General features: G+C 50.8%; 1 protein-coding gene across 1 annotated transcript in view; it reads right to left on the bottom strand.

The window, feature by feature from the left end:
* The window catches only part of TG (thyroglobulin), a 211,028-nt gene that overhangs the window by 173,315 nt on the left and 11,706 nt on the right, over nucleotides 1–26,007 (bottom strand). The window contains exons 6-20 of the mRNA XM_019724102.3: nucleotides 24,676–24,782; nucleotides 24,061–24,204; nucleotides 23,670–23,855; nucleotides 19,157–20,257; nucleotides 18,149–18,736; nucleotides 16,138–16,377; nucleotides 12,608–12,739; nucleotides 12,152–12,229; nucleotides 11,487–11,599; nucleotides 10,515–10,617; nucleotides 9,154–9,354; nucleotides 5,433–5,642; nucleotides 4,043–4,197; nucleotides 1,815–1,971; nucleotides 220–444 (exon numbers count right to left, since the gene is read on the bottom strand). Of these exons, the coding sequence (XP_019579661.3) occupies nucleotides 220–444; nucleotides 1,815–1,971; nucleotides 4,043–4,197; nucleotides 5,433–5,642; nucleotides 9,154–9,354; nucleotides 10,515–10,617; nucleotides 11,487–11,599; nucleotides 12,152–12,229; nucleotides 12,608–12,739; nucleotides 16,138–16,377; nucleotides 18,149–18,736; nucleotides 19,157–20,257; nucleotides 23,670–23,855; nucleotides 24,061–24,204; nucleotides 24,676–24,782 (3,740 nt within the window). The remainder of the gene's footprint in view (nucleotides 1–219; nucleotides 445–1,814; nucleotides 1,972–4,042; nucleotides 4,198–5,432; nucleotides 5,643–9,153; nucleotides 9,355–10,514; nucleotides 10,618–11,486; nucleotides 11,600–12,151; nucleotides 12,230–12,607; nucleotides 12,740–16,137; nucleotides 16,378–18,148; nucleotides 18,737–19,156; nucleotides 20,258–23,669; nucleotides 23,856–24,060; nucleotides 24,205–24,675; nucleotides 24,783–26,007) is intronic.

Consider the following 26,007-nt stretch of genomic DNA (forward strand, 5'->3'; position numbering starts at 1 on the left):
TCTGTCATGTCATCTACGCCTCTAGTTTTAGCTACTAGCTAATGAGTGATGGCTATCTGCCCATGCGTAGCGGATGACTGAAAACTTTTGTTGAGTAAATAAATGAACGATTCTCCACTCTCTGTGCCAGAGCACGCGCTCTCTGATCCCTGGGGGCCTTTTCCTGCAGCCTGACAGCTCAACAACAGCAAGAACACCCAAGAACGAGGGTTGACCTACCACACCCCAGGGGGTCCTGATTTGCATTGCTGGTGGCCGACACCAGGTGGAATCCTTCCAAGCACCCAAATCGTGTCCGGGGAGAGGTGCCAAAGCCATCTCCTTGGAGGAAGTGGATGGAGGTGTCCGCTGGGAACGTGTTGGAATCCAGATGAAGCTGGAACGCTCCACTTTGGATCAGAGCTGCAAAGCGCCCGACAAGATCCTTGCCCACGAGGGCCTCCTCTGTAAGACATGGGAGGAGGCAAGAGTGTCACCTCACTGTTCTCTGCAGGGACCAGGGAAGACCCAGGGGCAGAGCCACCCAGAACTTCCATGCCAAAAAGAGACACAGGCATTAGTCAGTGTCTCTTTGTACAGAGGGAGAAACCGGGGCCCAGAGAAGGGGACTGATCGACCCAAGGTCACACAGGCAGCAGAAGCAAACTACGAATCCAGCCCAGGTTGCTGGCTCCTGTCCTTTCTGTGGCAATCAGTGTCATCCCCACTGGCCCAGGATAGCATGACTTCCGCCGCCAACCTCAGGTATACTATCTGGATACACGACTGGCTCAGGGTTTGGCAAGCGGCCATCGCTGGGTCTCAGTTGCCCCACCTGCAACACGGAAATGGCTCTCTCACAGTTGGTGAGGACTGTGAGAGAGAACGCATGAGGGGGCCAAAGAGCAGACAGAGCCTCCAGGAGGCCATGCGGCCTCCCACCCGTGCCCAGCTAAACACCCAGAAGGCTGCCATTGCAGCCGTCCAGATGTGAATGTTTCCTAGGAAGCGAGTAGAGGAGTGCCACATCTGGAGCTGGGACGGATCCCAGCTCACAAGGAACATTCAGGTACCATAAAGCCAGCCGAGTCCTGAAGCCTCCGTGTCACCACTGGCGCCAGAAATAAGCATCTCCTCCGTGTGCAGCCTCCAGCAAACCCAAACTATCCGGGCTCTTTGCAGAGGAGACAAAAGGGACCCCTAATTCATAATGCTGTGAGGGGGTGCGATTATTGCCACGAGGACGGCAGAACGGCAGAGATGCAGTCTCCCTGCTAGCTGCATTTTCCAGAAGTTTCCCTCATAGAGCAAAGGTCAAGCTCCAGCCAGTCCTGACTCCTGGGTGATCAGAAAATCCACTCTGCTTCTCCTTAGATCTTTCTACTCTCTCGATCCATCCATAGCATAACTGTCCTGTTTTTAGATAGTACAGTATTGGTTTTAAATAGTGTGAGTGGTCTGAGAAGTGTTATAATTGGAAGTGGGCAGGATGTACATTATGAAGCAACAGAAACTCTCTCACCGACCCCACTCACCCCTTCTTCACACCTATGTCCCCCTCTGTGCCCAGAAAATCAAGAGAAGAATTAGAAACTGTTCTCCAAAACACAACCAGGTGATATTATTTAACTCTAGTAAGCTATTGAACAGAATTCTATTGATTTTTACATATTTTTAATACTTAGCTCCTCCCCCAGGCCAGGTACGTAATTCTCTCATGAGACCCTCGTAGGAAGGCATTATGGCTTCACTAGCTCCATTTGACAGGGGGGGAAACGGAGACTCAGAGAGTCTGCATAGTCGCTTCTTTAAGGCAGCAGTGCAAGGAAACGTACCAACGTCATGCAGATCAGGAAGAGAGGCCGGTGGGACCTCCTCAAGCTGCAGTTTCCACGTGACATTCACTCCCAAACGCTCAGGGGTCAGACACTCCACCTGCACCGTGGAGTCGTCACAGACGGGAATGGAAATGGAGGTCCCGAAAGTCGTCACCTACGGAGACAGACACCCTCAGTTCTAGAACACGGAGTAGGGAGCCAGCTTTGTGGAGCCCACACCAGGTGCCAAAATTGGCCTGTTACCGTTGGAGGATGCGACTGCAGATTGACCTGCAAGCGGGACCCAGGAGGCTCCACACTGCGTCCCCTGTCCTTGGAAGGAACACTCTGTCCCCTGTTCCCACAGTGGGAACTGTTCCAAGGATGCAGCACTTAGCATTCTTAGAAGGCAATATGGCGCAAGGTTTCACATTCTGCATTAGTCGGGTCCTATGTGAAGTGCTTTACACAACGGAGCTAATTTAGTCTCTAAAACAAAGTGATGGAGTCAGGACTATCATTACTCCCATTACAGATGGGGAATTAGCCTCAGAGAGGCTGAGGAATTGCCAAGGGTCACAGCCAGTAAATGGTGGAGCCGGGATGCGACCTTAACCTCTCAGGAGAGTGTAAGGAGCAAGGGCTTTGGATGAACGTATTATCTCACTTAATCCAACCCTCCAGGGTAGGTGCTTAGTGGGCCCATTGCACAGATGGTTGACACAAGGCTCAGCAAGGCTGCTAAAGGCCCAGGTCACACTGGTAGGAAGTGGTGGAGCCAAGGCTTGAACCCAGTTCCATCTGACTTGAAAGCCTGTGTATCATCTCCGGCTTCTGAATGAGACCCACTCCTGACCTTAGAGGCTCTGTCTCATGGGCATATCCTGACACCATCTCCTGGACGCCCCCACCTCCAGGTCCCTGTGCAGGCTGCCTTCTGCCCCGTGTGTCTTTAGCAGGGTTCTAGCTCAAGTCTGGGGATTCAGGAATATTTCACCCCCCATTCTCCATCTCAGTAAATGGCAGCACCGTGTTTTCACCCAATTGCTCGAGCCCAAACCATACTCATCCTCGCTGCTTCTCTTTCTCCAGCATGCATTCGCTGCTACCGCACCCGGTGGCCTCTGCCTCCCCGCCGTGTCCCACATCCTTCTGCCTCAAATTTGGTGTAAAGAAAGTGTCTCGATGGAACTGGACTTACTGAGCTATGCGAAATCCTGGGCAACTTCCTCTCTATGGGCTTGAGTTAATTCTGTTATAAATCGAGGGCCAATGACACCCCGTGAGCAGGGTGCTGACCTAATCAGAGATAAGGAACGCGCAGCTTCTCACATGGCGCCAGCAGCTCAGGAATGAACAGATATCGCTGATGCTGTTTGTTATTGAGTGCACTTCTTTGGATAAGAGGGGACAATATATGTTTCTATTTGTTTTAGAATCAATAAGACTCTCTGTATCTGGGTTTGTGAAAATGGGCGTTTGCCATGAGGCACTAAAAATGAGTAGCTCTGCTAAGTGAGCCAACTTTGAGCAGAACAGGCCTAACTGAAATGAGGGACTTCTCACGACTCCCTCTGAGAATCCTCATGACTTCAGCTCACCCGTGCCTGTCACACAGCTGAAAACTCGGATATCCGTTATTTATGGGTCTACATCCCTCCAGTTGCCATGTACTATTCTTCCTGCGGGGACGACCCATACGCCTCCTCTCGGGTCCGCGGAGGACCACACCTGGCCTGGGGCTCAGAGTGTGTCGTGGTCTCTCAGCCCTCCTGTGGCCCACGCTCCCGGGCTCTGTCTCCATGGGCGGTGGCGGTATTTCATGGTGAACACAGCTCTGTCCTCACAGCACAGCTGGGTGCCCCCATTCTCCGGCTGTGTAACTCTGGTCAGTTATTTAAACCCTCTAGTATTCACTCCCCTCATGGGGCCCCTGGGGTCCCGGTGAAGATTGCACGAGCCAGTCAGTGCCCAGGGATGCACACTACCCAGCACGCGACAGCGCTCCGCACACGTTCGACTTGACATCGTTCTGTAGCAAGGATGGCCAGTGACGAGATGGGTTCGGGTCCCACATCTGTCCCTATATCATTAGCTTTGGCTGAATCCCTTTCTCATTCTGGGCCTCAGTGTGCCCACTAGTAAAATAAGTGAGGGCTGAACTGTAGGTTCACCAGAGCCCTGAGGTTCTCTGACACGGTGACCCTGAGCTCAGTCCCAACCCCCACTGCAGGGAAGGCCAGTACCTGGATGTGGCAGAAGCCACGGGCCGTGAGCTCGTCTGCTATGAAGACCTGGAAAGCCCGCAGCAAACCTGCGTAGTCAGCACTGCACATCTTACCCAGCGGGAGTTGGAGCTGGAACTGGGCTTGGGTCTGGAGGGTCTGCAACAGCTGGAGTCCTGCAGGGAAGGATCGGAGGTCAGCAGACACTGGGGGCAGACCTGTGGGATTCTTTTCTTTGCTTGCTTTTTCCTCTGCAAAAATAACGCTCCTTCGTTTAGCTTGGAACACATAAGCCCTGCCATCTTGCATCGTCCTCCTCACAGCCTAAAATAAATACTTCCTAGCATGGCTTATCTCTGGAATTACTTAGCACCCTCACAGCCAGCTCAGCTCTGCCTCAGTCTTTAAATTGGGCAGCTTTCTATTTTGGGGGTCGTGGACACTCTTCTTAGAAAATTGTCCATACTATCTTGCCTTCAAACAGGGCAACTCCAGGTTGGTTTACCAGTTGAGTAGACACCATAGACTCTATGAAAGATACATTCTCAGGTTGTTCAGTGCACAACCTGAACAATTGTACAAACAGCCCTGCATTCAACTTCAGGAGCTCAAGACCCACGCCTGTCTGGTCTCAAGCCCCTTGCTCTGAATCCCGTCGTGACCTGCCTGGTGTTGATTTCATAGTCAGGGTGACAGACCACTTATTTGCCCACATCACATTTGGAATTTTTTCTGGATAGCATTCTCCATCCCAGAATGCTTTGCAACAAACACTGTCCTTTTACACTTTGCCAGCCTTGCAGAGCCATGTGACAGTCCCAGGATCAGGGTCTCTCTCCCGGATGCCCCGTCCACTGTCCTGGTTGGACCCAGTGCCAGGTCCTAGCATCCACCTCTGCCCTAATCTGGCTGTGAGTAACCTCCCCAGCCTTTGCCGAGGCAGATGCAGCCATGTGCATGTACAAGTGGGTTCATGGGAGAGCAGGATAAAGGAGCTCTGCCGATATTCAAACAGGGCACAGGTCCACGGCTCTGCCAGGCATTATCCCTGGCACTCCAGATGGACCTAGGGGAGAGGCTGGGATGGCAGGTCATTCTCAGAGGCTGAAAAGGCAGCTCTGAGCTTGTCAACACCACAGTAACCAGTATGGCCACTCGAGCACCTACCTGCTAAACACAGCCCTATACCCAAGACATGGCAGGAGAGCCTGATGGCATTTCTCCAAGGATCAGATGGCTCCAGAGAAGACACAAAGGGGTCTGTGAAGCACAGCTGCTCCTTCTAGAAGAAACGCGCCATGGGCCCTCTCTCCTGCTCTTGATGTCACCTAGCTTACTTGGAAAGGCTACACTTGGGTGTGGAAAAGGAGAGGGAACAGGATGGCGGGCAGACATTCCTAAGGCAACTCACGCTGGCAGGCCCGGGGCGGAGGCGGCTGTGACACCCAGCGTCTGTTCTCGAGGCTGCACACCAGCGGCCCTGGTGGGAACGCACTCTGGTAGCCTTGGAGGCACAGCAGCTGGCACTGCTGGACGGCCCCTCCTGGGCCCGCAGCTCGCTCACACAGGACCACTCCACCAGCCACATCTGACACATTGAACGGCAGTGGGCACTGTGGGCCTAGGAGAAGGAAAGAGGGGCGGCCGTGGGCATCTGTCCAGCACGAGCAGGGCTGAGCATGGCTGCCTCTCCTCAGTCACACAGGGCCCTCCTCTGCTTCCCTTCCCGCAGGTATGCAGGGATCCTCAGGCCTGGCCGGGGCCTGCTCCCCACCCTCTCTACCCTCTTCTTGGATGAGTCCATCCTCTCTCAGCTTTAACAGACTCTTGAGCAAGAATGACTGTCCTATCTTCACCTCCAGCTCAGACCTCTTGAGCTTCTCACCGTCTCTAAATCCAATCACCAAGTGGTCTTGTCCACCTCAAAGCCAACATGTCCTAACTCACTGGCTGCTGCGCAGGCCGCCTCCGGCTTCAGCACCCCGAGCTCAGCGTGCGGCACCTCCAGCCACCCAGGTGTCCCGCGCCAGGAACATGGTGGCCATCCAGATGGTCAGCAGCTACCCTGCCTTATCGTCAGTGAAGGCGGTGGCACACAGCTTCTCAACTTCTCTTCACCCCACGGAGCTTCCTTCGTTTAGATGTCCGTCATCTTTCCCTTCAATTGCTATTGCAGCTTCCTCACCAGGCGCCCTGCGTGTGGCCTTCGTCCCCTACCATTCTGCTCCCATGTCCGATCCAGTGCCCACGGCCAGCAGAGAAACTGTAGTGAAGCTGGCTATCCGCTCTCAGTGCCCCCACGTGCCTGCTGACCTGACCTTCCTCTGTCTGTTTCCTTCCGTCCCCCTTTGCCTCCAGGCAGGGCTGTCATTCCCTGAACATATCCTGGTCGCATACCCCATGTCCTTTCCTCTGCCTAGAACATTCCTTCTTTGACTCTCAATGATCAGCTCAATGCCTATAACTTTCTAACACCTTCCAGGGTTCTCCTCGGCCTTCTTAGGTCTCCTTTCTCCAAGTTCTCCAGTCCCCTGGGGCAGCCCTCCAGCTTATCAATCATTTGAGAGTCTGGCCACCTGCACACTGGTCTCCCCACTGGGTTAGGTCACAGCGAGGGCGCCTGCCCCTGCTCCCTGAGGCCACAGTGCAGTGCTGACCCAGAACGCATGCTCCATGAACACAGGTGACACACGTGGGTAGTAAACTGCAGAAGTGACACTCTCGGTGTGACCATTTCACACCTGACGAGAGGCTTAGTGAATTGTCTGACTCTCGGGCACCGCCTTGCTGTCTGGCTTTCACATTTGCAATCCACATGTGATTCAAGGGCACTAGGGCCTCAGACATGCAGAGTGACTCCGGTGTGAGGAGGGCTGCCTGAGTTGCTTCGTACTGAGAGCGTCCTGTATGTGTGGAGGAGGGTTGCGTAGAGTCAGCCTGCAGGCTCTAGGACCAGCCGGCCAGGCTGTGACTCCTGCTTCCGTCCTTCACCAGCTGAGCACCCTAGAGCAAGTGAATTAACTTCTCTTATGGACGACTCAGTTCCTTCACACATAAAATGGTGAGGATAGCAATAATGCCTACGTCCTAGGGATGGAGTGAATCATCATAAACTAAGGCATGCAGAGAAGCATTACTGAGACATAACAAATGCTCAGTGAATGTGAGCCTCCAATATCATTAACAACAACAAAGGGAGCGTACGTGATTGCCTGTGTTGGAAATTTTAGAACGTGGGTGTTCACGTAGTTATTGGAGAAGAACCCTTACCCCACCAGTGAGGACACTGGAGCATGAGGTGGTTAACTCTTCTGGCCTGAGATCTACAGCACCACATAGAGAGCCAGGTGTGACCCCAGAGGCCATGCCCAGTGCCACCACGCGAAGCAATTTACAGAGACTATTTGAATTAATCCTAACAATGACTCTAAGAAATAGCTATGATTCTGCATGCCCATTTCACAGATTGGGAAACTGAGGTCCAGAGAGGTTAAGGGACTAGCCAGAGGTCACCCAGCCAGGGCATGGCAGAGTTGACATTGGAGTCTGTCTCGCGCCCCCCGCCCCGCCCCCATCTGAGCTTTCTCCACCACACTCTGCAGTAAGTCAGGAGGAAGAGACTTTGGGGGCTCAGGTTAATGATGGCTGCTCTGCTGCTGGCCGTGTGACTTGGGACATGTTAACAAACCTCTGAACCTCAGTTTTTGCCATTTGTAAAATGGGGAGATAGGACTGTTCAATTTACCTGCATGGGATAAGGGATGTGAAAAGCACCTTTTGATAGGTAAATCTCTGCACACGTGAGCTAGCATCATAGAACCTGCAGGGCCAAGCCACATAGGGTGTTCGCAAACCCTAAGAGCTGTGCTCCCAGCCCTGCTCCTGGAGGAGACACAGCAGTCTCTTCCCCGGGTCTCAGTGCGGACTACACTGGAAGTTGAATGCTGATTATGTCTGACCCTAAGGCTGACTCCTCTTCTCTCAGAAGCACACAGTAGGGAGTTCCACTCATAAATACCCACTGAGCACCTACTATGTTCCCTGCACGGTGGCAGCTGCTAAAGGCCACAGACTGAAAGTGACTGGGTCCTGCCTTGACAAAAGTCCTGCTCAGGGGGTGCCAACCAGGGCTTGGGAGCAAAGGTGTGTGTTGGTAGCTACAGGCACCAAACAGATTAGGGCTGGAGAGGGCATTGACTAAAGGGGCAAACACTCCCACAAAGAGAGTGGGCAACTCCTCCTTCCTACCCTTGTTTAGAAGGCTCCCCCTTTCTCTTTACGAACACAAATATAAATTCACAAATATTAAAGATTCACTTTACACATATAAATCACTAGACTTAATTAAATGTCTCTGCAGCTCCAAAATTGCTTAGAAACTGCACAATTTTAAAAATAAAGCTATACAACAGTAAGGCCAGCAAAAGAAAGGCAACTGCGATACAACCAGGATCATTTAGTCCAGTATTTCTCAACCCTGTCAGACACAGCACCCCAATTTATGATAACTATTTTGCAATGTCTTCATTTATTGTCCTGAAATGAAATTTACAGAGTTTAACCTACTAGGTCACAGGAATTTTAAAATGATTATAATGCCCTGCAATATAAGTGGATAGGAGAAATAAAAGGTAAGTAATTGATAATTAAATATTTTATGTTAATATCTAATAGTGTATTTCAATATTCTAATATATTTGTATGATATAGATTTCAATATATAATAGCCAAACAATTTTTTTAAACTAGAAATAGAGATAAACAGGTCAACACCTCCGCCAATGGCTGAAGCTCCCTCAGTGGTCCCCACTGAGATCCTGCTCTCAGGACGGAGAGACCAAGACCTGGAACCCCTCAGCCGGCCAGCACCCGAGCTTCCTGAGGTGCCAGCTCTGGAGACCCCCGCACAGGCTGTCCTTGGTCTCAGCTCCAGGGCCGAGCATTTTTTAGGAAGTACACACCAGTTTCGACCTCAGGTGAATCAACTACAACCACATGCCTCATAGGCTCCCGTCTCCCCTCCTGAACCCACTGTCCGGGTGTCTCTGGAGTGCCCCCAGCCTGGGTGAAGGAAGAGGTGAACAGCCCACCCCCACCAGCCCCAGGAGCCCCCACAGGGTGGCACAGCTTACTCTCACAGGCCGGTGGGCTCCCGGCCACGCGGGACCCTGGCACCTCCTCTCCGCTGCCGAGGACACACCAGCAGCTGCCCTGGGCCGGGTCGCATTGCACTGGGGAAAAGCCTCCGTCCTCTGCCCTGCAGGCTGGCGTGTAGCCGGGGCTGGCTCTCCTGGACAGGGTGCCACTCCGGAGTGCGTCACAGAGGCCGGGGCCTGACACACACACAAGCCAGGTCAGCTCTTCCCCTGCATATGTGCCACAGCCCTACCTGCCACCACCTGCCACCCTCCTGCTGGGCCCTCCAGGGTCTGGGCTGCCTCCCCCTGGGGTGTTAAACTAGGACAGGGCAAAGACTGGGCTTTCCTCAGCTCTGTACCCCCCGACCCCCGCCACACACACACACACACACACACACACTCACACACACACACTGCCCGCCCTCAAGGAGCTTAGAGGTTTAAAGGAGATTTAACAAGTAAGTGAGAAATTGTAGTTCAGAGTGACAATAGTTGTTTAGAAACCCATAGGAAGGCAGTGAACTCAGCTACTGTGTTTCCCCGAAAATAAGATCTAGCTGGACAATGAGCTCTAATGTGTCTTTTGGAGCAAAAATTAATATAAATCAATTTAATATAAAATAATTAATAAAATTAATTAATGTAAAATAATTAATAAAATTAATATAATATGTCTTATCTAACATAATGTAATAAAAGACCTGGTCTTATTTTATTATAAGACCAGGTTTTATATTAATTTTTGCTCCAAAAGACACATTAGAGCTGATTGGCTGGCTGGGTCTTATTTTCAGGGAAACATGGTATGAAAAGTCCTACTGCAGTTCATTACACGCAAATCCTGAATTGTGAGAGATGGAGAAAGACGTAGAAGAGCCAGCCAGGCAGGGGCCCAGGTGCCGTGGCGGGGAGCTTGGGCCCGGCCCTCAGCGACACAGGGAGTGTGGCAGAGGACAGGCATCAGTACACCTGTACTTTAGGGATGGCATCTTGACATTACTGTGGAAACCAGGCTGTAGGCCAGCTTGGAGCCGAGGGAAGGACCAGGCAGGAACATGTTGTGGCATCAGGGCTGTACATCTGGTCCCCCGCCTAAAGCACTAGTGCCCACTTTAACGGGGAGCAGTGCTGGCTTGCAATTCTCAGTTACAAAGCACAGCCCCGCACCCTGCTATGTTTCTCCCAAAAACCTATTGAGGTTGGGAATGTTGCTCCTATTGTACAGATGAGAAAACTGAGGCTTAAGAGGTCAGAGGCTTCCACAGCTCTGGAAGAGGCAGAGCTAGAACATGAAGCCAGCCCTTGGGACTCCACACCTCAGGCTCATGGGCAACGGGGCAGGGGTGACTACTCACACTGGGCACTGCCATTCGTGCCAGGTGGGGTGCCCTCTCCTGAGGCCGGGTCCACACACCAGATGCCAGCCTCTGACACCTGCAGCCTGGCAAATTCTCCTGTCTGAGACAAAGCCAAGGTCGTGTAACCCCAGGGAAGATGCTTTTGCAGCCCACAGGTCAGTGGGCAGATGGCGTGAGTGTCCCTTCCCCTAGTACTGGTGACAGCTTCTCCACATGGGCGGAAGTGAGGTGGCATGGGGGAGCTGCTATCCTGTTCCAGACGCTTCCATACATTCTTTGAACTGACTGTTATAACAACCTAACGGGCAGGTACCACAGTTATCCTATTTAGGGATTTCATCTGATTTCCATAAAGCCCCTGGAAGCTGAGCAGGGCAGGCAGTGGTGTCCCTATCGTCCCCCTTTTAGGGAGAGGAAACTGAGGCACAGGGACTCCCATTACTTGGCATGTGAATGGTTAAGATTCCAGCATGAATCCAGCCTCTAGGAGCTTTTACTCCTACCATCGGCTACTGCACTGAGTTATTACAATCACCCAGGGACATGGGGAGGGCAATACTATGACATCTTCCATTCATAATGAGAAACTGGCATGATGGGCACACAGGCTTTGTCGAGATGACTTCAGAAAAAGCATGGCAGCAACTGAATGTGTGTAAATGATTTTTCAAAGCGTTTTCATGAATGAGATCTCATTGGGCCCTCCAAACAATCCTAGCACTAAGTATGATAAAACTGTGGCCCACTCTTAGGGTAAAAAAAGAAACTAACTAAGGCACAGAGAAGGTAAGTAAATCGCCCAAGGTCACACAGCCAGGGTCTGCCAGGACTAAGACAAATACCCAGGTCTGGAACTTCCTGGGAGTTTTTAACAAAAACAAATGTATTGAAAACTAGAAAGATCATTTGCAACCTGTGGGATAAAATTCTGACTTCCTTCTTCGCAGGCTCCGGGCCCTCGGAACCTACCTCTAGGCACGTTGGGATGAACAGGTCTTTTGGAGATGGGTTTCCTTGGGCCCCAGCTTGTTTCCAACTGGAAAGCAGCCCACTGGCTCGAGACTTCTCACAGGTGGTGGGGCCTGTGGCAGAGAGAGGGGAGCTCTTAACAGGCTGCGTGGGTCCGAGAGAGAGCGGGAGCCCAGGCTGGCCCGAGGGTCAGAGCTGTGCATTGGGTGGACGGAAGTGCCCTGCACAGAGAGCTGGGAGCTCAGAGGAGAAGCTGAGGTTCAGGGACAATGACCCCTGGGGATGTATCATCTTTGGGCATTAAATGGGCAGTGATGACAGGAGTCCGAACCTCAGGACAGAGGCTGGGTTCTAAGGAACAGATATGAGGTGGTTGTTGAAACGACAGAATTGGATGAAACTGCAAAGGGATCAGGTATGTGGGGGGCGCCCAGGGCTCCTTCCCCATCTCACCTGCCTCTCTCAATCGGAGAAACTAGGAACACAAATTAGGAAGAGCCAGGTCAGTAAGGGTGTCCCAGGCTGGGGACCTGGGAGACGTGGTTTGGCTGCACTCGGGGACTGGCCCAGTGAGCCTCCTGCGGTTGGGTACCAATAGCTGGCACCACCAGCCCTAAGTGCCCACCACCGGGGTCAGGTGGGAGAGTTCCACGGGCTTCACTTACACTGGGGGCCCTGGGGGGAGCGGGCCGTGAGTGAGGCCGGGACGTAGTCGCCCATCCCGTCCACGCACCAGCAGTGCCCTAGAAAAGAGCCACAGGCCAGAAGGTCAGAAGCGCACGGGGCATTTGCCCCTGGATGTCCCCAAGAACTTGCCTTCTTTACATTCATAGCAGTGCCAGGAAGGTCTCCCATTTGTATCCCCGCCCAACACTGTCCACAATCACAGGCCTCAGCACCCCCATTTCCCCACAAACGCCCACCTGACCTTCAGGCTAGCAGAAGGTCATTGTTCCCATTGTACAGATGAGATAACCAGAGGCCAGAGAAACTAAGGCATTTGCCATCGGCTACCAAGAGGGTCTTAGAGCCCAGCTCACTTGCTCCCTGTGTGGGGCTCTTTCCTCTAAATGAAAAGGAAGGGGTCACTCGTCCTCCTGAGGGCACCCATCCCCGCTCACCAGTCCTGGCATGGCACTGCACGGGCTCCCAGCTTCCAAATGCATCACACTGGGGCACGTAGGGGCCTGACCGCAGCAGGGCAGATGCCGGCGAAGAATCTCCCCGGGGGTGGCTCTGATAGAAGTCAAAGGCTGGAGTCGGGAAAGAGGAGCAGAGATGTGAGCACCTGACCTGGAAAAGTCCGAAAGTGTAGGCTCTGCCACCGAGAGGAGCCAGGTATGTCTCTGCTCCAACATGAGGAGACCTTATCTATGCGACAAACATTTCCATCCAAAACAAGACAGAGGCTTCTCGAGCAGTGGGTGGGCACGTGCCAGATTGTCCTATGAAAACAAAAATGTCGGCTGAAGTTTTAAGGACTCTCTCGAGTCCTCTTTCAGTAACTTTCACATGGAGTTGCTTAGGTCAACGCAGTGTGCTCAGCGTGAGATCACAGTAATAATAGATGCATTTATTGAACACTTACTATGTGCCAGGCACAATCTAAGTACATGTTTTAATGAACTGAATCCTCACCGCAGCCCTCTAAGAGAGGTGACATTATCCCATTGAATGGGTGAGAAAACCGAGGCACAGGAGAACCGAGCAGCTCCCCCAAGGTCTCAGCGGAGCAGTGGAGGGAAGCACTTTGAGCACACAGCCAGTCTCCTGCCTTCCTGCCAAACCCTTACAATCGGGCCCTTGACCCCCTTTGGAGTTCTGTTCTCGGCATCGTCTTCTCTTATCTTCACAACAGCTCCATGAAGTGGGCATTTTCAGCCCCACGTGAGGACCAGTGAGGGAGGCTAAGTGACTAGTGGATGGTCGCCCTGGTGCTGGAACTGTACACCGTCCCCAGTCTCGGGGTCCCCTGCCCCGCTGGCTTTCCCCCACAGCACTGTCCACCATGATGTACCAGGTATTGTGCTTCCTGATTTCCCTTAGGTTTGTCTCTTCCAAGCTCGCATTAGGCCTTCAGTACATGGACTTACTGTTTCTGTCCCTAGAGTGGTGCCTGCCCCGTAGTTCAGACATACAAGAAATTTTTGTTGAGTGAAAACTAAAAAGGAAGAAATGCATGCACGAGCAGATGGGGGAAGTAGTCAGGACACATGCCAGCTGGTCTGGGTCTCACGGCTCTCCCTCCCCAGTCTGATTTGCCCTCATCTCCATCCTCCTTCCAGGAAGCCATGATTTGTCTCCCGGGCCCTTTTTCAAGTCCTACGTCCAACCTCCTTTCCACTCCTGCTGGTGCTTGTGGGGCAGGCGATACAGCCACAGGGTCCCCCCAGGGACCTGGAGGAGAACAGCCACACAGGGAGGGCCCGGGGGATGGTGGCCTGCCGCACATCTGGGCCGTTCTCCCAATTTGCCTCTTCTCAGAGATGGGTAGCACCGCTCCCGAAGGGGGGCTCGCAGTCCTCAGTGCATGACCCATGGGACCTATCTGAAGAGACCAGGCCACACGCTGGTGCAGAGGGCAGGACTCGGGAGTCTTATAAGCTACCACCTGAGTCCTGGCACAGCACCTCTTGGCCGTGTGACCATGAGTAAGTTGCCACCCTCTCTGGACCTGAGTTTCCTCACCTGTGAAATGGGTCCAATACTTAACAGGGCTAAGTGTGATACTTATATCAAAAGATCTTAAGCACCAAGTTCACACCAGGCACAGCTATGCACCCTCTCCCTCACCCGAGGACACCGCTACCACGTTCTGTTGGCCAAAGACGCTTGGTGGCCCTCAGTCTCTTCTCAGTCCCCAGACTCTCCAGGGCCTGGAGGGCTGCACACAAACAGCCTCCCCTCCTCTGTAACTGTAGGGACGCCCTTCTCATCTTGACCAATTCAGGGGAAAAGCAACCCTGCTGCTTCTCTACAGACACTTCCTCTTTCCTCTAGAGCATCAGATGTGAAAAAATCAGGGCAGGCGGCTAGATGGAGGAGAACTTCCGTAGCTCGACTTCTGAAGAAAATGACACCATCGCCATTCATGCCACGAATAAATCTCTGTGGCACCAACAACTTCCTGTCCCCTTCCTCTACACTTCCCTCCGTGACCAAAGTGGTCACAGCTCCCGGGGCATAAGCCTTCTCCTCTCTTGGATTATATCAAATCCTGTCCACGCATAGAATGTGAAACAGCTGGTTTTTTGCCCAAAGCAGAAATCCCCAAGCCTCTGAGGAACAGAGAAAGGAAGTGTCTGGGCACGTGGGCGGGGGGGGGGGGGGGGGGGGTGTTGGAGACGGAAGAGAGAAAAAGAAGGGAGGAAAGCAGAAGGAAGATGGTTAAGCAACATTTACGGGGCTCCTGCGACTGCCAGACACTGCGCCAGGCACTGGATATAAGGATGAATAAGACATGGTGCCCTGTCCTCCCAAAGAGGCGACCGGTGAGGAAGGGAGGAAACAGAGACGGTACTTGGGAGAGTCTTGCCTCCTGTGGGGTTAGGAGAACAAAGGCCACTGAGACCCATCCAAGGTGGCTGCAGACATCCCAGGAACGGGAACGCAGGGAGCTCTGGCCTGCGGGACTGGGTACTCTGTCTTGGCTCAGATGTTGTGACTGCTTTGCTGTTTGTGACCCAAACCCAGAAAACTTCGGGCAGGAAATCAGCAGAGCTAATTTGACGAGGGATGGCGAAGCTGGGTAGGCTTGGAGACGTGAATCTTTTGTTCCTGCCACGTGGGTGTGGGGTCAGTGAGAGAGCTGGGAAGGGCACGGACCCTCTGGCCAGACCAGGCTTCAGGCAGTGGGAGAAGCCCTGGAAGGGGCTCTGGGACGAGACAGACCTGGGGATCAGCTGTGCAGGGGACAGAGGCTCAAGGGCCAGACCAGGCAGCCTGTCCAGGGCCCGCGCCTTATGAATTGGATGAGCTGGGGTGTGTGACATAACCTCAGTTTCCACATTTGAAAAGAATCACAGATAGTGATTACAGCCTTGCTCTCCTGGTAATGAACTCCGCATACTAAGTGCCTGGCCGGGGGTAAGTTTCAAGTAAGGTTGAGCTGTTAGGGGTGAGAGCATGGTGGGTTCTCAGCATATCTCTGTCACAGGCAAGTGACAAGTCGTGCCTTTTGGAGTCACTGCCAGGATTAGATGAGTTCACATATGCAAGGAGCCTGAAACCCCATACTTTCTCAGTAATGAGGGTTCCTCTCCTTTCCTCCCTGGGGGTGTTTCCAAATCCTTGGCCATGGAAAGAAGCTTCAGAACAGGCTGTGAGGGGAGTAGGACCCTGTGGGGCTGGAGCCCCTCTCCTTTTAACAAGAATGTTTGGCTTCATGGGGGGGGGGCTGCAGGTGCCAAATGTGGAGACCCCCCCCCCCGCCCCCGTGGCTCTGCTGGAGGGTTTGGGAGCATCTTGGACAGGCGTGCACATGCCAGCATGGGCTGGTGTCGCCAAATCACTTTGCCTTTTCTTCCCCCAAAACCCATTGGCCTGGGGGAAACCAGGGCGGCAAAGTCCTAAAGATACTGCAGAGCAACCAACTCAAGCCTCTACTGCCCCAGACAGACAGAACGAGACAGCGGAAGGGCATGGCACTCACTAGACTGAGCTGCCAAACGAATGGCGTAATCGCTCCCGCTCAGAAACTTCTCTGAGAAAGTCTCCCGGGACGGGGAGCGTGGAGGAAGGGCGAGCTCCTCATTGGTCAGCCGGATGCCCTTGGCCGCTAGGAAACTCTCTCCCAGAGGGAACCAAGAACTGTTGGAAGCCAAGACAATCTCTTCTGTTTCCTGAATGAACTGCAGAACACGGCGCTTCACCTCCTCACAGGAGCCTGGGCCTAAGGAACAAAGACATCACAGGCGGCTTCAGCACCAAGACAGCTCCTTCGGACCCCTCTGAAGTGTGCGCACGCGCACACACACACACACACACACACGCACACACACACACGCGCGTGCACACACACACACACACACATGCACACACATACACACACAGATGCACACACACACACACACACACACACACTCTCACACACTTCTAGCTCAGCTGTTTCCTTCTCATCAGCTCTTTCCACAACCTGGAATGTTCTGTTTTGTTTCTATAGTTTCGTTCAATCGCCATTTATGGAGGACCTGCTCTGTAAGATTAGTAATAGCTAATGTCTATTCCACCCCCGGCGCTGTACCAAGCACGTTTACTCCGTCTAATTTAATCTGTGCAACAGCCAACATCTGAGTGTTGACTTTGAGGGTCAGCCCATTTCTAGACCTTGACATTTTCATGAAGAATCCTTGGGTCTCTAGGCCATTCAAAATGCCCAGGGTATTATGACCGCTCTCATCACACGTTCCTGTTACTACACATCCTGAAAACCCACTGAGTGCTGCCGCCTAAACTTCAGCTAAGGTCAAAATAGTCTGATTGATTTTAACATTATCCGGAAAGGTTGGGGCAAAGTTGACCGTTGCAAAGAATGAACGGAGAGATTTCACTGGACTTGCACAGCTGTAATACTACCTGTAAGACCAGCAACTACTGGCTGGAGACATTCTGATGTGATACAGTACTGAATGTGACTGGTTGTTGTCTGAAACGGCCAGCATGGCTATTTGGTAATAAAGCATTTTAATTCCAAACAGAGTCAACCTCATTCTGTTTAAGCCGTTCTTAGAAGCCCACTTGCCACAAAGCTGAGCTTACAGACCTCCTGCAGCAGCTCTCCAGTTAGTCCTCTAACTAAACCCCCTCAAGTAAATTAAAGGCACTTTGAGGGCAGAAGCTCGTCCCGAGGCCCTGAGCACCTCGCAGTACCCTTGTAAGTTAGCAAGACCACCATAATACGTGTCAGTTGATCAAATGGTGCCCTGACCTCGGAGAGATTGCTAAAGCATCAGCCATAGAGGGCAACAGCCAGGCCATATTCACTTTTCAGCCTTTATCGGACCTAAGATAATGCTTTATACACAGAAGACATTCAGTTAAAATTTGAGGTGCTGATTGAAATCATTATATGAAACTTTAAAAACGAACTACATTAACTTTGCCAACCCCTGAGTGTGCGGACGTGGGGAAATTGCTTCCCTTCTATGAGCCTCGGTGGTGTGAACAGAATGTTTCTGTCCCCCCAAAGTGTATGTGTTGAAGCCCTAACCCCCAATGTCATGGTATTTAGAGGTGGGACCTTTGGGAGCTGACCAAGTTTAGATGAGGTCATGCAAGTGGGGTGCTCATGATGGGATTAGAGTCTTTATAAAAAGATGAAGAGACCAGAGTTCCTTCTCTCTCTGCCATGTGAATACACGGCAAGAAAGCAGTCAGCCGTGAGCCAGGAAAATGTGTCTCACCAGGAACCAAATCTGTCAGCATCCTGACCTTGGACTTCCACCCTCCAGAACTGTGAGAAATAACTGTCTGTGGGTTAAGCCACCCTGCCTCTGGTATTCTGTGAGAGCAGCCCGAGCTGACATGCATTCAGTTTCCTCAACTATATGTTGAAGGGATGTACCTGGCCATGTATAAACTCAAGTCTAGCTTTGACACTAAAGACCCAACAGATATCTTATTTTCAAAAGCATGAATTCAGTTCTTCACGTGGTTTAACTCACATGCTGGGAGCTTGTGTGGCTCAGTCCGGGTTCCTTCCAGTTCTTGACCAGCTCCATCCACACACCAGCAGGTCCGAAGGTCAAAGTGTGCCAAAGGAGTGCTGAAGTCTGAGTAGGGCCCTGGGTATCGGCCGAGCTGGCCACTTAGGATCTGCCAAAAGAGGTAGGGCTCCAGGAGGGTGCTCTCTCCAGGCTGGGTCCGGTTCCCTTCCAACACTGCCTGTGGGACCTCTTGGAGAGAAGAATAGCTTGCCAACCCAGGGAAGATGCCTTGTTGGCCAGCCTCATACAGACTTTGAATAAAGAGACGGAAGCTTCCAGAAGCTGCTTCTCTATAGCTCATGATCTTCCCTAGCAGCTCATCAAGGGTCATCTCCTGGCCACCGTTGTTCTGAGCCCTCCATCGTTCATACAATTCGAAGGCCTGCTCAGGGGGCCCGTCGCACTGCATGCGACTCCACTGCCCACTGGCACTGCACTGTGGGATGTAGACACTGGAGAGAGTGGGCGGCATGCTGGAATTGGAGACCAGGGACCGTACTGCCCTGAGGAAGGCTTGCTCGGCCTGTAACTGACAGGGTGTGGGGCCTGCGGAGAAACAATAAGCAAGTGTGTCAGGTTCAGGAGTTTAATGAGCACAGAAGATCAAGATGGAAGCTCGTGAGTGTCCAAGCTCTATATAAAACCTTCTACAGCCAGAGATCCGATCACGTCTACACAGAGAGAAACCCCATCACTACATGGGCACCAGAGACCAGCTGTGGCCAGCACCACAGACATGTTTGTGGCAATGCCTTAAGGACAACTAAATCTCCCTAGTTGTTCATTTAAATGGATGACATCATCAAGATTTTTCTGGGCAACTTTTAAATTAACCGGCAAATTTTTTCCATGAACAGAAATGTGGGCTTAAGCTATGACGGAGTTGTTTTATTTTTTCTGTACTGTAGTGTGTCAGGGCTCTGAGAGAGAATCAGAGATTGTAGACTGAATGTCCAACAGACTTACATTGCTTGGGTTCTCCAGGCACACTTCGAGTCCCAGGGATAGCCTGCCCCTCAGAGTCAATACAGTAGCACTCGGAGTTGAAGCACTGGATAGGCAGGAAATGCCCCTCGCTGGTACAAGAAGGGACAAACAGACTGGACCCCGCTGGCTGGCTGGCCGACAGGCTCTGCATCTGAGCCCTTTGCTTTTCACACTCTGTGGGGCACCTTGGTCGTCCACCTCTAACCCTTGAGCCAGAAATTTCTTGGCCGCGGGAGTCCATACACCAGCACTCTCCAGCAAAGCACTGGACATCCTCATAGCTTCCTTCTTCCGTGCATGATGGGACAAAAAGGCTGCCAGCTGCCTGCTCACAGCCCTGCAAGCTGAGCACCACTTCCATCACGTCACCTAAATCCCTCGCTATATCTTCTGGCACAGAGATAGCATGTTGCAAGAAGAGAAGGAATTCTGGAAGCTCCAGGAGTGAAGCAAGGGATTTCAGGGCATTTTGGTTCTCTTGTAAGTTGACTTTGAAGCCAAAGCTGCCCACAATTGGCTTATTCATAGCACCACCCGTCTTAGCGGCTCCAGGGGTTTCCACAGCAGGACCCGAATCCGATCCCTCTGACAGGGGCTTGGCTAGATCTACGAGTCCCCCTCCATTCTGGAAGCCTGGGAGACCAACTTGCTGGAAAAACTGACTGAAGTTAAATGTGCCTTTTGTGCCAAGGGCTCCAGACAAGTTAAATTGGGCAACATTCACCAAAAATTTCCCTCCAAAGAGGTTTTGCTGGAGTCGCGTTGGGTTGGTGGTAAACTGAAGGGCAAGACGAGCCAGCTCTCGGGAGGGAAAAATCATTCGGACGGCTTCTTTGAGGAGACTCTCGGAGGCTGAAAACTGTTGATCTTGCCCGTCTACCATTGGGCGGAGAATCCCCGAGTCCACAAAGAGCTCCTTGAGCGAGGGTGGGCAGGACGTGGCCAATCTGGCTGCTCTCTGAGAGACCTGTCTCTCCGCCAAAGCCAAGAACCAGTTGTGCTGGCTGAAGTAGCCTGAGGGCCCAAAGTGCAGTCTGGACAGGGCCCGCCGCCTCTCTGAGGTGCAGGGACGGTCTTCAGCTGCACAAGACAGAGCAAACAGGAAAAATGGTTTTAATCCCAAAAGCAATCCTGAGACAGGCCCTTAGATCTGTCTGGTAGGAAGAGGTCAAAAAAATTCAGTCCAGGACACCTACATTTATTTTGTACCTCTTTCTTCTCTGTATCCTTTTATTTTTAGCTTTCGCTCTGAACCATGTCCCGGAGGCCATTTTGGGGAGGGAGTATTCCAGTTGACATGACTTCCTCTCCTAGCTTCCACTAGTGGCACCCCCTTTCTAAGGCGAGGCTCACAGACACTGGTCCACACACACATGCACCAACAGTACTGGGCTGAAAGATGTCTCCCTCCCTCCCTCCTCCTTTCCCATTATCCATGTCCACCTGGAACCTCAGAATGTGACCTTATTTGGACATAGGGTCTTTGCAGATGTCATTAGGTAAGGTGAGGTCATCGTGGATTAGGAGGGACCCTAAAAATAATGACTGGTGTCCTAATTAGAAGGCCATGTGCAGACAGGGAGAGACAAGAGGAAGAAGGCCATGTGAGGATGGGGACAGAGACCGGAGTGAGGTAGCACCAAGCCAGGGGACACCAAGGAAGCAAGGAAAGCATCCCTCAGAAGCAAGGAAAGGCCTTTCCCTGGAATCTTCCGAGAGAGCGCAGCCCTGCTGACACCTTCCTTTCAGATTTCCAGCCTCCAGAACTATGAGAGAATACATGTCTGTTGTTTGAAGCTCCCCAGTTTGTGGTAATTGGTTACAGCAGCCCGAGGCAACTAATATACCAACGAATGCCTGGTTTTGTAATGAAATGTTGTTTTCCAGCATTTGCTTCCTGGAATTCTTAATGGACTTTAATGCTTCATTATATGCTCTTTGTCTGGCTGCCTAATTCTTCCTTGCGGGTAGTCTTGTCTCAGCTAACCAGTTTATAGTCTCTCTGAGGATAAGAACCATACTTCAAATGCTATTAGTATTGCCTCTAATAAACGTTTTCCTGTGTTGTGATATATAATATTATACTACACTATAGGAAAGCTGGTATTTCCTATAACACAATGAAGTCCAGTTGGCACACAAACTTAGCACATTCTTCTAGGCGTCTGGTCCTTTCCTTGAAATTACTAATTAAACTGTGAGAGCTCAGTGAGCTCCACGCATGGTCAAGTCACTCTACCTGAATATCCCAGGTTGACTGCAATCACATTAAGAAAAAAGAGTTTGAAGTCAAATTCCAGTGTCTCAGTGACACAGATGAAAAGTAAATAAGCTCTATTTTCCTCCATAAAACCAAAAATACTCCAGGTTTTCAACCACCCACCACCCCAACTTTTTAAAATCATTCTTTCCCCTCAGTTCACACAGATACCAAAAAGGAAATCGGCCAATTTTCCTCCGCAACCAGGCAACAGAGAAAAGAGCTGGACCATGTGGTCAGAGGGAGAAAAAAGATTGGCAACATCAGAACACGCAACACAACCTCCAGGGAGGCCCTGGCTTCCTTTCATGGATATTACAGGAAGGTATGGAAGAAATACAGTTTACTGCCTTGCTTAGTCTCTTTCCAGGTGAAAAGAGAGTGTTACCGAGGCAAAAAATTCCATTCGTATGGAGTGTTACCGAGGCAAAAAATTCACACATTGGTTCCATGTGGCATTTTGTTTCCATGGAAACAGGACTGATACACCAGAGAGAAAAAGTTAAAATATATGATCCACGCATTTGGTAGCACTCTTGGCTTTCATTTGGAAAACGGTAGTTCATTTCCACTTGGAAGTTGGAGGGCACAAGAGTCTCTAGGTTTTAACAGAACTAAAATGTAATTGCAAATACCTTCAAGGCAGAACTTCAAATTTTCCTTTTTCTACCTCCTCACACTTAGCAGAGGGAAAACTACCAGACACCATGCAAAATGTTAAGTTGTAGAAGTCAAACGATTTAACAGGAATTGTCGAATAATCATTAAGACACCTCGATGTTGAGGCTGGAAAGGGACCCGCGGTCCTTCACTGTTTCCAGTCTTGCCCAGTCCAGCCCGCTCACCCAAGTGAGAAGCCGACACGTGCCCCTGGATTGCAGCCTCCAGCATCTCATGGGTAAGACGGGATGGAGTCTTGCTCGAATGCCTAGGGACATTTCTTAAGTCCACACCGTTCTCCCCAGCCCACTGCTTCTATCTTAGCGTTGGCCCCCCTTAGTACTGGGTTGAATAGGGTCTCCCCAAAATTCATGGCCTTGCTGGAACCTCAGAATGTGACCTTATTTGGAAACAGGGTCATCATAGGTGAGATTAGTTAAGACAAAGTCCCAGTAGAGTGGGCTCTTAACCCCACATAACGGGTGTCATTATAAGAAAAAAGACTCAGAGGCAGACACAGAGGGAAGACAGCCTTGTGACAACAGAGGCAGAGTTTGCAGTGATACTGACACAAGCCAAGGAATGCCAAAGACTGTCAGCAAGTGCCACGAACTAGGAAGAGGCCAGGAAGGATTCTCCCCTAGAGCCTTCAGAGGGAACATGGCCCTGCTGACACCTTGATTTCGGACTTCTAGGCTCCAGAACCGTGAGGGACTATATTGCCGCTGTTCTAAGCCACTCACTTCGTGGCAATTTGTTACTGCTGCCCCAGGAAAGTAATCTAGTCCTTGAATCTGTCTTCGGGACATTGAAATGATCTAATTGGCCCCACAGCCTCCAGTCTAATGCTGCTTTCACTCCCTCCTCCAAAATTCTCAAGTGACCTTTCTTACACCCACTACTTGCCAGCTTAAATCCATCAACACCTTCACCTGACCTCCAGCCCCCACCCCGCAAGCTTTTGCTTTGATATGAAAGACCTCACTGTCTTATCCCTGCCTTTCCCCCAGTCTTAAAGTTCAAAGCCCCACCCTGATCACGCTCCGACAATTTTTTCTCCATTCTTCTTGCAGATTCAGTGGCCATTAAGATAACAATGCCTATTACTTATATATTTATGATTTTGCTTCTCCTGCTCTCTCTATAGAGAACACCTCTCCTATCGTCCTCCTTCAGGAAACATCTTTATTTTAGGAGACTAATCAAGTGTCACCTTTTCCATGAAGCCTTCCTGAATGTCTCCTTTTCATATACACTGCAAGATAGAATTGACCCTAACTTGCTTTGCGTTCTTTTAATTACCAGTACACACTTCTCTCATGGCACATCTAAACTTAATTCTCGTTCCTTTTTCTTTACCTGTGAGACCCTTTAAGCTCCCTGAGGAAGAAGCTATGTCTGACGCAGGACAAGAAACGTGTTAGAAGTTATGACAATAAATGGGTCTTCTGTCATGTTGAGCTTGAAGGGCCTGTGGGACAGTGGAATTAACAGGTTCTGGAGTGGTTGGTCTAGAGAAACAGTTAAAGTAATGACAAGACCGAAAAAGGAAGCCCTTGAGAGGAAACCCACCACAAGATGGCGGCTCCCCTTGCCGCCGAGTCCCATGGACCTCCTTTCCTTGGGCATCCACACACCAGCACGGCCCTTCCCTCTGGCACTGCACTGCCTGGTAGTCTCCATTTCGGCGGCAGCTGGGAATGTAGGGGTGACCAAACTTGGTCGCTGTAAACCGCTCCACTTCACATTTTGTGGGGCCTAGGAGAAATCCATGCATAAAAGAGAAGACAGCATATAAACAACCCTTGATGTGTTTACAGTACGCGTTCTGCTTGCTGTTAAAATTTTTAAAAATCCCCACATGCCCTTTGGTGGAACAGCCATGGAGACTGCAGCAACTTTAAAACCCAAGTGGTTTCCTCCTGGCAGAAGCATGCACATCCATGGTCGGCTTATTACTTACACCGGAATCTTCCAGAAACAACTAATTGAACTGCTAGGAACCGTCTCTGCAATATCCGGTACAGGGTGGTTTCAGTGAAGGTGGAAGCAAGGTCCAGGCCAGCAAAAATGGTGTCGTAAATTTCATCGAGTAATAGCTCCAAACCTAAGCAAAGGCAGCAAGCGTTTCAAGGGGTGGGTTCATTCCAAAAGGAAGTCCCGATCTTGCCATTTCAGCAGATATTAGGAGGGCCAGAGCCTTCACCGGCAGCATTATGCATTGAGTCTGAAGAAGACCTGAATGGTTTCCTAAGTCAGGGCCATGGTGATGGCAGTGCAAGCTGTCCACAGCAGCAAGGAGCTGAGAGTGAGAGGAGACTGAAATCCACCCGTGTCCCCCTTGCCAAGCTCACCCTCCCAGAGGGGTCGCCTGTTCCTGGTGGGCATGAAAGCACCACCATGTGGGCCAGCAGCAGCTGTGCTGAAAGTTTGCTAACCAAGCTCTCTTCAATCCCCAGGGCAGCCTGGCAGGGGGGCGGGAAGTCACTGCTATTTCTGCTTTGCAGGTAAGAAGACTGAAGCTCTCAGGCCTGGTGAATGCCACTCCCTCCCCTCACACTGCCGGAGGTGTACTCACCTGTCTCCGCTAGTTCCCGCCCTTGACTGTCAGCACAGTGACAATAGCCAGACACCTCGGGGAACCTGCTTCGGAACGCACTGAACGTCCTGAATGCATCTGGAAACCTACAAGAGAAGGAGATTTATGGTCTTCATTTCATAAAAAGGCAAGTCATCGCAAGCTCTTCCTGTAGAAGTAAATAAATATGGCCTGATCTCATCTGGGGAAAAAGAATGTCTGGTTTTTTATCTCATGCCATTCACTCCATGGTTCCTGCGGTAAATTTCGTTTCTAAATTGGTTTTACCTGACCCGAGCTTTGCTGGCCCTGTTATAATAAAGCTGTGCTTCCCTGTCCTCTGCTGATTAGCCATTTTCCTCATTCATGGCATTTGACTGATTTATACCCAAACGTGTGTCGCATAGGATCAGGCAGAAAACAGGCAATGGACAGCACATTAACTCGTTTCTGTACTATAATGTAACTCTAGAGACGGAAGGCCAAGTTTGCTTTACAAACATATGGTACGTTGTAGATGATCTCATTTGGGAGATCAAACAACTTCAGAGCCTTTTACAACATTTCAAGAGCTTGAAAAGGAGCCAGATTCCCCCATAGGAAATTCTTGAGAACGACATTTCCCAGTTCCATAGTTGAAAAAAAAGAAAAGAAAAAGAAAACCACAAAATCAATATGACATCACTAACAAGGGCTGCACAATCCTTTTTGTACGTTAAGAAAAAGTACATATAACGCATGTCTGACCTGGCAATTGCTGTAAGGCGCTAATTGGCTGGGTTCCTCATCCTGGAAGAGGCAATTAAGGTGATGTCAAGCCAGATTAAGGAGTTGTTCCCATGTGCAATGATTTAGCAACCAGAGAGGAACTTTCCATCTTTATAGAACATTGAGAGATTGTATTTGTGCCCTATAAAGCTGGTGGTACATGTGAATCAAGCTTAATGTCTGGAGATCCATCCCCACATGATGAGTTAGCAGAAGCAGCAGCTCTGAGCACAGAGGTGGAATCTAGTTTAGCAAACTCTTGAAAACAATCTGAGTGTATAACCTTAGGAAAATTAAGAACTACATTATGGTAAATGCCCTTAGTGGATGTGTACATAGCATTATGTAAAAAGGACAAAATGCAAAATGGCCTGTCCACACATGGCAATTACTACAATGGAAATGAACCAATATTGGAAGGTGATGTATTATGCAGGAACGGCTCAGAGCCAAAATGTGGGGGTGTAAGGAGCATTCGCTAATTTGAATTGAAATGAATATGCAAAACAATGCAAAGCAAAGTGCTATAGAATTATGGATTTTCTTTCCTTGTCGTTGGTCTAT

Source organism: Rhinolophus sinicus, chromosome 6 (genome assembly GCF_057876585.1).
Source record: "Rhinolophus sinicus isolate RSI-liver-muscle chromosome 6, RSI-T2T, whole genome shotgun sequence".
NCBI classification, from domain to species: domain Eukaryota; kingdom Metazoa; phylum Chordata; class Mammalia; order Chiroptera; family Rhinolophidae; genus Rhinolophus; species Rhinolophus sinicus.